Source organism: Oryza glaberrima, chromosome 5 (assembly GCF_000147395.1).
Source record: "Oryza glaberrima chromosome 5, OglaRS2, whole genome shotgun sequence".
Lineage (NCBI taxonomy): Eukaryota > Viridiplantae > Streptophyta > Magnoliopsida > Poales > Poaceae > Oryza > Oryza glaberrima.
In genome coordinates, this window is record NC_068330.1 from 19208974 (window position 1) to 19222028 (window position 13055).

General features: G+C 42.8%; 1 protein-coding gene across 1 annotated transcript; it reads left to right on the forward strand.

Annotated features, from left to right (window-relative positions):
- Positions 1 to 7736: 7736 nt before the first annotated feature.
- Positions 7737 to 10576, forward strand: LOC127773756 (coronatine-insensitive protein homolog 1b). The gene is made up of 3 exons (XM_052299928.1): positions 7737 to 8486; positions 8903 to 9377; positions 9469 to 10576. The coding sequence occupies exons 1-3, from the start codon at positions 7975 to 7977 to the stop codon at positions 10273 to 10275; spliced, it is 1794 nt and encodes a 597-aa protein (XP_052155888.1). The 5' UTR covers positions 7737 to 7974; the 3' UTR covers positions 10276 to 10576.
- Positions 10577 to 13055: the final 2479 nt, after the last annotated feature.

A 13055-nucleotide genomic window follows, 5' to 3' on the forward strand; every position in this document is an offset into this window, starting at 1 on the left:
CAGTCCCCCTCCCCGTCACGGCCGGCCCGGAGCAGCACCAGTACGTGGACCTGGCGATGGATCGTGCACAGCAACATGCAGGCTGTCTGGCCGCCTAGCTAGCTAAGCTAGCTCATGCCGTGAATCTGGACGCGAGAGAGCGAGACCACCACCACCCGCAAATTTTGCCTTGGGTGACCATCGGTGCATCGCCTCTCCGGTAAGACCGGTAAGACGAGAACACTGAGGGCATATTTAGTTCACGAAAAGAAAATTTCTAAATATCATATTAACTGTTTGATCAGATATTAGAAAGAGTTTTCGGATATAAATAAAAATACTAATTTTATAACTCGTCTGAAAACCGCGAGACGAATCTTTTGAGTCTAATTAATACGTCATTAGCACATGTAGGTTACCGTAACATTTATGATTAATTGTGAATTAATTAGCCTCAAAAGATTCGTCTCGCGATTTCTCTCTAACTGTGTAATTAATTTTTTTAAATCTATATTTAATATTTATATATGTGTCAAAAGATTTAATGTGATTTTTTAGAAAAAAAATTAGAGAACTAAACCAGGCCTGAGATATGATGACAACTTGACAAAAGAAGAAACGGTGGCGAGCGATCGATCGTCCGTACGGTCGAGGCGTGTTGTGTGGTGGACGGGTAGTACGCGTGCACGCGTCCTTGATCCGCGCCCGTCGCGCGCGGGCGATCGATGTACGTGCAGTGCAGGGGGCGGCCAGGTTGTGGGTGGCGGTTGGAGTCGATCGGGGAAGTCGGCGAGAGGATAGGCTCGATCGGCGTCGCATGTGGCTGGCTTCCCGTCGCATCGTACGTTTTCCAATGGGCGTCGTCGTCAACGCTTACCTCAGGTTGGTTTATAGAGATAAGGTGTTTAGGCTTTGCCGATTAGGGCTGTGTACCGATCTCCTCTCTCGCTCCCATCGAGATTAGAAACGACAGCTAAGCTTAGGATCACTTTGATTTGTTTCAAAAGTATAAAAAATTTGAAGAATTTTAATGCAGTGAAAAAATTTTGCCTTTGAAACAAAGGGATTGACTGTTGAAATTTTAAAATTCCTATGAAATGGGTAATTCTATAGAGATTTTGAGTAAAGTTGGCAAGAGATCCAACTTCTTAAAAAAATTCCTTTAAATCTATCTCTCATATGATTCTTGTGTTTTTTCTATGTTTTGTAATTCTTTGGTTTACACTTGTATTTCTATTAAAATAATGTGCTTTCTATTTATCTGTTTTTTTATTCATGCAATTCAAAGAAACCGTTAGTGTGGAGAATCAGTATTATAAGATATACGTTGCGATTTGTATATCTACTTCCTAAAAAAATTTTAAAGCCAAATCTCAAACAAGCATATGTCCAAGTTTATGTTTAGAAGCGTTTGGATTTTTCAAATACAGGGGAGATGGAAAATGCTAATTCGTCTATATATCAAATATGTTGCGATTTGTCTAACAAGTTGCCTAGTCTCTCTTTTACCTGTTTTAGATGGAGTGGATCTAGTGGCCAACAGATGAGCTTGACCTCAAATAAAGAGGAGTATTACCCAATTAAGTGGCACCGAATGGCTTATGCCAGGGCCTTGACAGTTAAATTGTACTCTAGCTTAACCACTGGGCCAAGTATGCAGAGCAACCACAGCAGATTGTTACTAGTACGAGTTATCGAAGTTGGTCAAATGACACATACAAGTACTTTTGTTAATTATTATAGAAGAAAGTTAGTTCCATTACCTACAAATTTTTTGGATGGCCGAAGGGATGTCCAAGCGGCCCTAAAAATGTCACTGACGAATGCCTCATGTAAGAAATACCATCTATAAACTCAACTTCCTATAAATGCCATCGTCGTTAAGTTTCCGTTAGCATTCATCCGTTAAGTTCTATAAAAAAACCATTTTACCCCTATAAATTGTCAAAAGTTGACGAAAACTTTTAATCTTTTTATTAGGTTACACTAATATGTAGTTTGCTCTTTATACTAAATATTTGTACGTTGACTGAAAGAGTAAACGTTTTAATCATCTTCAACAATTCGTAGGGGTAAAATAGTCTTTTTTTTGCACTCAACGGAGGGCTACTAAAGAAAACCTAACCGTGATGGTATTTCTAAGAAGTTGAATTCGTAGTTTATATGGATACAAATCATACATTGTCACTTTTCCTATCGATTAGTCGACACTCTGAAAGAGGTGGATCAGAGGGACTCACAATAGCTCCGGAGGTGTGCCCACTTATGCATGAGTGTAGCGGCGCGATTGGACATCAGGATTGGGGAAGAGAGAGGATGTGATTAGGTTAAGATGGTTCACGAATCTCAAAATAATCTCAACCACCCAAAGAAATTAACAATCAAATAAGGAAAAAATTAGACACATGACCAATAGCTAATCCCACATATCTTATTTAGCTAATTCAATTTACTACTTTTTTTGAAAGCTATTTACCGGGATCCCGTCCTCTCTGTTTTGGACGAGATTCCCTACAACACACGCACATCGATTCCCCTTCCCACCATTAGCTGCCCCCCTCCCTCCTATTTCACCCACGCACCTCCAAATCTCGATGTGTTGGAAGAAACTGAGTGACGCGTTGGCAATGGCAACGGAGCCGCACCTTGCTCAGCTTCAGCGGTTGAGCAGCTGTTCCGCTACTCACCTCAGTCCGCTCCGCCCAGAGGCTAGCGGGCTTGGTGTGCTGATGCCTGCGACCCACCGTGATGAGTGGAAGGCAGAGGTAGGTGGTTTGGCACGCTCATGATAGCTGAGAGCATCCAGATTTCGACATTGCTTCCTCACAGGATGGGCAAGATCTGGTGGTCTTACTCTTGGCCAGAGGTACATATTTCTCTCCCTCCCGTTATCACTCTTCATCATTGCCGCCGACTACAAGGTGCACAGGCTTCGGTTTACTTCCTCCTTACCGACAACAACATACATATCTATCTAGCTTTCTTCCCCATCGCTAGTACCGGATAAGGATCAGGCCATACCGATGGGTATTGATATGATACCTCGTAAGTATCATCTGGTACCTTGTAACACATGATAACCCTGACGTATCACTTAATACCTATCAGTATCAGAACTTGATTTCTCGTAGTATCATCTCGTTCGGCCGGGATGGGATCGCATGGTGTATTAGTTTTTTCATAAGATTATACTTTAATACGTCCCACGATGATTTAAGTAGCCATTATCAGAATATTCAACCATTCAACACGACATGCGGCTACTGATTTCTTTGCGTGCGCCATCATTAGTAATGCGAAATTATCACTCGCAAACGCCAAAAAAGAAAAAGATCTACTGCCCATCGCGTGATGTTACGTACTCAAGATTCACCAAACCAATGGACTGGCCATCTGGACCATGCAAAATTTGGAGGCTATGAAAGAGACAAATGAACTACGAGTGCTGATCGGGACTTCAGGGTCCCAGGAAAGAAAAAAAGAAAAAACACATATACTATTCATTGCCCTAAGAAAAAAGAAGAGGAGATTTTTCAGCTTTCAAGAAAGGGAAAGGCTGCGACAGGACGACGCGATATGATAAGGCGAGAAGAAAAAACAAGATCTTTTTTTTTTATTTTATAGTCCCTCGGTCTCTTTTTAAATGCAACCCTGAGTTTCCGTGTCTAACTTTGATCGTCCATCTTATTTGAAATTATTTTATAATTAGTATTTTTGTTGTTATGAGATGATAAAACATGAATAATATTTTAATCGTGACTTATGTTTTTTAAATTTATTTTAGAATCTTTTTAAATAAGACGAATAATCAAAATTGGATGTGGAAAATCATGGTTGCACTTAATACGAGACCGTGGAAGTATATAAAAAGGAGATATATAACGAGAAGAAAGGGTAAAAGCTAATACTAGTACTAGTACTACGACTTGTCGTTTTCCGCTGCGTGATGATAAGCCAGTGCCTCTGGGCAGTTTACTTCCACTTGAAAACAAAGAAGTGCACCTTTCACGAAACGCTAATAGCTGGGTTAAGCACGGCGAGATGGAGTAAGAAAATTGTTTCGCCCGCGGTGTTCTCGCGCAAGTGGCCCCTGTGCGGTTTTCAGTTTGGTCGCCGGCCGATCCATCCAGTTGATGGCTAAGCTAATCAACTTGAGCGGCGTCTCCGCGACGAACCGATCCATCTTCTTATGCAAATCCTATGCTTACCATATTGTGCTGCATTCACCTGCGCCGTACGACCAAATACTACCAACCGTTTTCCAGTTGCAACGTGAGGCCCCACCTGTCAGCGGCTTGAGAGAAAAATATGATGGTGCCGTATGGCCCACCGGAAGCGCCACATGATGGGGGGTTCCCCCGGGGGGGGGGGGGGGGGGGGGGGTAGTGGACCACCCGGTTGTGTCCAGGTGCACCTAATGCGAAGTACGTACCTGTTGGATTTGGACAGATTCGTTGCAAGATCGATCCGACTCCGGCGCACCGCACATACTGCGGTTGTGTGGTTGTGAGTGTCTCGAACTCAGATTTTATGCGTGTATATATGCTGCTAATCAACACCACGACACCAGGTAGTACGAGATACGTATCTACACAAATCTATCTCCTATATATCTACTTATCTAGTCGGATTTTCAGGTAAAACATGCATGTTTACTCGGCTGTTTCTACTGTGTAGTAGTATTATATTTTTTCTTACACGTAGTTTATTCAATTTACTTATAATAACACTACAGTGACTATATAGTTGTTAAATACTCCGATTGTATATGAGAACGATAGGTGGCGCGAGTCTAAAAAGACACGGCATAGCAAATAAACTTTACACCTCTGTTTAGAGCAGGTATAATAGTAGACTATTAGCCAGCTATAAACATATTTTAATTAGATAAAAGATGAGAGAGAAGAGTAGCGGATTACAGATCTGTAGCCAGTTGCAGCACGGACTTCAAGACGCAATATGTGTATGGCAGGTGGGACTATATATTAATAGTATAGCAAGCAACTATTGTATGAATTGGCTATTATATTGACTATAGGTGAATTAGAGCCAGTAATGGGCTATACTATTAAACTTGCTATTAGCGAGATAACTGGGCAGTGCCTTTGGTTCATTTAATTTGATCCCCTCCGTAAGATCAAATTACCCTTCCTATTTTTAGAGTTTGGGACGATATGAGGCAGGCGCGTTCGGAGTGCTACACCTGACATCTTAAATGGAACACAGACCTGTCATCTTACTACATCTGTTTTCCAAGTAATAATCATTATTCTTGCTGCTTTGGTTAATTGTGCGGTTGTTCTAATGATACCAAATAGTGGTCCGTCTTGGACTTTCTTGCCGCAGAGATCAGGAGAGAAAAAAAAAACAAACAGCTCTGAGCATAACTAGCATGCAGGCATGAGGTGCCATCATCGAATCGGTCGATCGACAAGATCTCGGCATCCATGCTCTTGCCGAGGTGGTTTAGTCGGATATAATAAGCACATAGTGTGTTAAAGATACGGGTTTAATTAGCGCTATCAGCTAACTTAGCATCAAGTGCCAAGTGGGAGTAGTATACCGGAGATACTCTCCCGCGAGACCTGCCTGCCTGTGGCTGGCTGCGAATTGCGTGAGCATCGATCGATCGTGTGTTGCCCCCGGCGAACCGAGAGCATACAACCCTTTATTATATGCGCTGATGACATGCGGAATGATGTCCAGATGCCGCACTAACGACGAGGATAGATCGGACGGATCCATCCCGGGCGCCGGCGGCCCCCGCTTGCCTCCTGCGCTCGATCGCCCGCCCAATCGCGGGCCCGCTTTCCCGGCCGCAAGAAAAATAATAAAGAAAAAAGGAGTAAAGAAAGGACATGTTGCATGTGCGCTGCTACGCGCACACCGCGGCCGCCTGATCACGTCATAAATTGGATGGATGCATGGTTTTTCGCTAATTGTGATGCTCCATCCAAAAAAGTTACATATATTATTTTTGACACCAAAAACAAAAAGAAATGAAATCACCTTAGATGTTGCAAAATCAAGGAGTGAATGCAAGCATGCAACCAATAAGTATTTAGATGACTCATTGGATTCTAATAAAATATTTATTTTATCTCTTCATTTAAGTCTTGAATACATAAAGACTAAAAATAAGAACAACTTATTTGAAAAAACTCAAATGTAAAATAGGTGTAACTTTTATGGATGGAGGGAGTATCTTTTTTTTGAGTAATTGAATCTCATAGGGTCTCAATATCAATAGGCTTGGGGAGTTGGAGGGTGGAGTGAAGATCGCTCAAGTTTCAATACTACAATTATTATAGCAGTGGATTATTTCTCAATATCAATACGCTTGGGGAGTTGGGGTGAAATGAAGATAGCTCGAGCTTAAATACTACAATTATCATAGCAGTGGATTATCTCCTAAAATTATAATCTTTGTATAAGAGGAGATATTTCTTCAGACTTGATTAAATCGAAATTTATGATTGATATGTATGTCACTAACACTTTTCAAGCTAACATAAGGAATCAATCAGCATATATCAGAATAAGGCATGGAGTCTAATTCTCTAGCATCATACAAATATACTATGCTTTCTTTTGCATAAATGCATATCTTGTTATAAGCAACTAAAATTACTATACTTGACAGCAAAAAAGCCAAACCATGTGATACGGTCACCTTAACTATATATTTTTTTTTCTTAAATGCTATGCTCGCAATGTACTCTCTTTGTTTTTAAATGCATGATGTTGTTGTTTTTTAGGTGTTTAGCACAACTCCAGAGCAAGATATATTTTTGTGCTTGGTATATTTTTAGCTCCACAAATCTATATATTTGGATATGTGATTATGTTGATTACAAGCGGATGAATCATTTTATTAATTTTTTAAATAAAATATTATATTCCTTTTAAAAAATAAAATATCATATTTTAAACCACTATAATTTATTATGCAAACTTCAAATTCAACATGAATTTGGGATTAGGAGCTGTACCAAGCAAGCTATTAGACATAATATTGACAATTTGTTGTATTAAAATTTTTTAATGCAAATATGCAAACATATATCTTGTGTTTAAAATATCTTTAGTGATAAAATAAGTCACAACAAAATAAATGATGCTTACACAGTTTTTTTATTAAAACGGATGTTCAAACATCATGTTTGAAATACAACATCGTATATTATAAATAGAGATAGTACTTAATTTAGTCCCACGTACATTTAACTATTAACCGGTAAACTCTAATAGTCTGAGAGCTATATATGCACCAAAAGTCACATCAACTATAGCCTAGATTCATAGTATATTATCTGACATGATAATAATCAGCTCTCAACTATTTTGTCTCAAATAACCATCAAAACTATATATGCCTTTTTCAGTAGTACTATACCGCTGCGAGAGTAAAAAAAAAAGATACTACTACTACTACTACAAAGTCACTAAACACCACAACACTACGGCCTTAAGCAACTGAATGTTACTTTACTCCAGGGTGAGCTGAGGCCCTGAAGGTGTAACGATCAACTTGAGCCTTTTCCTGCAACTAACGCCTCACATGGTACACAGCACAGCACAGCAGCAGCAGCTGCGATTGCCATCCCGGCCACCTCCAAAGGCTTTAGCCGGCGGGGGACAAAGGGCGGCCCACCCCCTGCGTGCGCCAAGCAATTTGGCCGCCTGACCCCGTGCCGACGTGGCCCGGCATCCCCTAGCTGGATCCCGCAGAAGTAAACGCCCGCCTCCTCCCCCAATCCCCATCTCCTCTCCACTCTTCTTCTCCCTCCAATAATTCTCTCCCCTCTCCTCCTCTTCACCACCACCACCACCACCACCAGCAGCAGCAGCAGAGAGCACCATCTCCATCCAATAATCCCCATGCTTGCGCACCACTCCCGGCCACATCCCGCGCGAGGAGGAGGAGGAGGAGGAGGAGGGTGTGCTTGATCCGCGCTCCCGCCTGGTTGGTGGTGGTGGGGTGAGGGGGGAGGGATGGGAGGGGAGGCACCGGAGGCGCGGCGGTTGGACCGCGCGATGAGCTTCGGCGGCGCGGGCAGCATCCCGGAGGAGGCGCTGCACCTGGTGCTGGGGTACGTGGACGACCCGCGGGACAGGGAGGCGGTGTCGCTCGTGTGCCGCCGCTGGCACCGCATCGACGCGCTCACGCGGAAGCACGTCACCGTGCCCTTCTGCTACGCCGCGTCGCCCGCGCACCTGCTCGCGCGGTTCCCGCGGCTGGAGTCGCTCGCGGTCAAGGGGAAGCCGCGCGCCGCCATGTACGGGCTCATCCCGGAGGACTGGGGCGCCTACGCGCGCCCCTGGGTCGCCGAGCTCGCCGCGCCGCTCGAGTGCCTCAAGGCGCTCCACCTGCGCCGCATGGTCGTCACCGACGACGATCTTGCCGCGCTCGTCCGCGCCCGCGGCCACATGCTGCAGGAGCTCAAGCTCGACAAGTGCTCCGGCTTCTCCACCGACGCTCTCCGCCTCGTCGCCCGCTCCTGCAGGTAACTGAGATTGCTGCCCAACTCCTTTTTGGCTCTGATCTTGCATCTGGGAGTGGGAGAGGTGAGCTCGGATTGGGGGTTGGGGATTACCGGATTTGGGAGATAGCGACTCGGTGAAGAACTGAGCCGCTGTTTTGTTGATGCCCTGAAGTGGTTTGGTGGATAGCACCGAACCAAGCATCAGTTTCCGCGAATAGAATTTTTGTCTTAACAGGGTAAGAGTTTTGCCCAAAAAAAACTGCGTCCAGATCTGCATGGTCACAGTTCAATTGTGACTATTTAGCACCCATAAGTTAAATTCGTTCCCCTTTAGCCACTTAATTATTTTATTATGCTAACTCTAATTGTCATACTTTAGCTCACTGGTTATAGCGTGGTGAGATCACTTCACTAACATGTTGCACTAAATTTCACAGATCACTGAGAACATTATTTCTGGAGGAATGCTCAATTGCTGATAATGGTACTGAATGGCTCCACGACCTTGCTGTCAACAATCCTGTTCTGGAGACATTGAACTTCCACATGACCGAACTCACAGTGGTGCCAGCTGACCTGGAGCTTCTCGCAAAGAAGTGCAAGTCACTAATTTCATTGAAGATCAGTGACTGTGACTTTTCAGATTTAATTGGATTTTTCCGGATGGCTGCATCATTGCAAGAGTTTGCTGGAGGGGCATTCATTGAGCAAGGGGAGCTCACTAAGTATGGAAATGTTAAATTCCCTTCAAGACTGTGCTCCTTAGGACTTACGTACATGGGGACAAACGAGATGCCCATTATCTTCCCTTTCTCTGCATTACTCAAGAAGCTGGACTTGCAGTACACTTTTCTCACCACTGAAGATCACTGCCAACTCATTGCAAAATGTCCCAACTTACTAGTTCTTGCGGTAATGTCTCCTTTATATATGCATTATGAAGATATTCAATTTATTAGTTAACCTATGACATGGTAACTAACATTGTAAATGCAATCTACAGGTGAGGAATGTGATTGGAGATAGAGGATTAGGGGTTGTTGCAGACACATGCAAGAAGCTACAAAGACTCAGAGTTGAGCGAGGAGATGATGATCCAGGTTTGCAAGAAGAACAAGGAGGAGTCTCTCAAGTCGGGTTGACAACTGTAGCCGTAGGATGCCGTGAACTGGAATACATAGCTGCCTATGTGTCTGATATCACAAATGGGGCCCTGGAGTCTATTGGGACTTTCTGCAAAAATCTTTGCGACTTCCGTCTTGTCCTACTCGATAGAGAAGAGAGGATAACAGATTTGCCCTTAGACAATGGTGTCCGTGCACTGCTGAGGGGCTGCACGAAACTTCGGAGGTTTGCTCTATACTTGAGACCAGGGGGACTTTCAGATACAGGCCTTGGCTATATTGGACAGTACAGTGGAATTATCCAATACATGCTTCTGGGTAATGTTGGGGAAACAGATGATGGTCTGATCCGGTTTGCATTGGGGTGTGAGAACCTGCGGAAGCTTGAGCTAAGGAGTTGTTGCTTCAGTGAGCAAGCTTTAGCCCGCGCTATACGGAGTATGCCTTCCCTGAGATACGTGTGGGTACAGGGCTACAAGGCTTCTAAGACTGGTCACGATCTCATGCTCATGGCCAGGCCCTTCTGGAACATAGAGTTTACACCTCCCAGTTCTGAGAATGCAAATCGAATGAGGGAAGATGGTGAACCTTGTGTAGATAGTCAAGCTCAGATACTTGCATACTACTCCCTTGCCGGGAAGAGGTCGGACTGCCCACGATCTGTGGTTCCTTTGTATCCTGCGTGACTGTAAATACCGATATGGTATCTCTCTGCTTCGTTCTTGCCTCTTGCCTTTTTTGGGTGATATGTTGATATGTGGTTATTGTATGGGTCTAGAACTCTAGATGGCTAGCTGCTATGTACCGTAATAAGCTACTGGTAGCTGAGATGTACTGGAATAAGCACTTCTATTTCCCACTCTACTACTATCTAATCCTAGGAAGATGTATACTAAGGAACACTCTGTGCCACTACTCCTTGCTTGTTCATGCTCCCGTCCTGGTTTGTTACCATTGGAGGTATAAGAATACCTGGTTTTGGCAGTCCTTCAGATCTTGTTCCTTGTACATAAATGCTCCCAAACCGTAGGGGAAACTTATCAGGTGAGTTTATGTGCTGAGAATTTTGTATCAACCATTGGTGGTCCTGGTTCTGGAAACTACTTTAAGACGTTGTTTGTCTTATAGAATTGCTGGTTTGGTAAGTGGAATGTTGCATAATACTATATGAGATTGAGCTGATTGTATAACCTATGAACGCTGTGGGAACAGAATGATATGATCCGCCCTCCCCTGTTATAAAACTATGGCTATATAAAACGGAGGTGCATATGGGAGCAGTAGCAATGGCACAAGCGGCAATTACAGGTTCACAACTTGCAATGCCAATGCGACATTTCTTAGCTGGAAACCAAGGCCACCAAAGTGGTTCTCCCATCATGCTAGGGGGCCCTCGCGTATGCAGTCTCACTGTCAACTGCAGCATGGCGGAGTCACTACGCCATGAACGCGACAAACACATCGCCGGACCAAAAAAGAGCGGAAGTCCTACACAACAGCGGCATGGAGCCGCATTGTCATGCAGTCTGGGATGACTGGGAGTAGTAGCAAACAAAAAGCGTAGGATAGTGTCTGCGTCTCGCTATATAACAAGTGGGGGGTATCGAAACCGACCTCGCGGAGAAGAGGGTTCCATGCATGCACGCCATGCAATCAGTCGCCAGTCAGCATGTTCGTATGCTCTGGTACTTCTACGAAGAAATTCATTAACAAAATCGTCCGTGCAAATTGTGGGGGTGAAAGAAATTAGGGGGGAAATGCACACGCGTCCACAAGTTGGGCCATGCTACTGTACTGGATTTCTACCATATGAATGTGTCTCCCCATGTGGCTAAGCATCATTCCAGGATAAGCAAGCGAGTGAGATCCAGACATCCATGGACTGTTGGAGCAAGTTCATCTCTGTGCAGGCCACATGGTTACAGCTTGCAAACTGAAGCAGTATATTACTTTACCTTGACATTTTCCGGGATGCAGATCGATGCATCATTCCCAATTTCACGAACGGACAAGAACCGTGATGACGATGGACGGTTGTGCAATTTGAAACCGTTCATTTAGGCTGGAGAATTGGAGATCATCCCTTCCTTCAAAGCATGATGAGTCCTTTTCAAAGTGATACACGTTTGGCCACCGATATGAATCATGAATCTTACAAAATTTATAGCGGAACAGAGGCACCTCCAAAGTTCAGTTATTTCTCGGTTAATCAAATGGCTCACAAAATTCATGTGACATTGCACACTGAGTTTATGTTTCATTCACATGTTTGACAAGAAAAGTTGGGTGAAGATAAGCATTGACTGAACAACATGTAAAGTTTAAAGTACATGCCCCCAATATTGAGGTAATCTTCTTTATTTGACTCAAAAAGTCAAAATATTATATAGAAGGAATGTGATCTTTCCAAAAAAAAAAAGGAAGCATGACAAAGACTCGTTATTTCAACTAACATTTAGAAAGTTCGTTTTACAAAAGAATAGCATCTAGTTGTTAAAAAATATTTGTTGTTATCCTTATTATTATTGTTGATGTTGCTATATATTATTGAAAAGAATGTTACATGTTCCATCGTTTGTCTTTCAGCTTATAAGCAGTTGATAGAATTTGAATTTTAAAACTCAAATTTGAAGTTACTTTTGAGGGTTTTTTTATCATAATTTACTTTTTAACATCGGCAAGGATACATAAATAAAAGTTTTATCTACACAATATTTTCTATCACTAATAAGCTGTTACAGCTAATAATTAGTTGCAGTTGCCGGCTTTAACCAACTTCGAACCCTACAGTCTGGGGTATTAGGATGGCGAAGGTGACTAATGAATCGAGAACACCTACAAGTTGGGTGTGTTGGGTGTGGACTAAGAGGCGTGAGGCTTCAAATAATTCTACATGTCTACCACAACGTGACATTGATTTTTTCTTTAATACCAAAATACATACTATTCTGACTAATGATCTACTCATTTGGAAATAGTCAGGCATAGGAATGAAAAAGGACCAAATAATATCGCCTCCGAACCAGATTACAGACTTGTCAGAATTATCCAAAATCTAGTGATGTGAGATATTCCAATAATCCAAAGGACTTGGATTATTCAATATTCTTTTCGGATAAACCAGCAATCATTTATTTAGTTTTTCTGATGTTTGATTTACTACCACAATTTATCTCAATAACTCAAGTTAGACAAATTTGACCGAGTTAGATGATCTTTTGGTTTGTGCTACACTAGTGATAAGATTCCTTCATTATCACATGGGTTTCACACATGTCATTGATATATAAAAGTGTAGCGAGGGTACTTCCTTCTAGCTAAAGTGTGGTTTTAATTTTATTGGTCACATGTTAGATACGTTTGCTTAAGAGAATGTATGACAAACCTCGATAATTTGAGTACATCAACCAAACGGGCAATAGTCCAATACAATTAAGCCGTACATCAGCTTCCCAAGCAAAGGCTA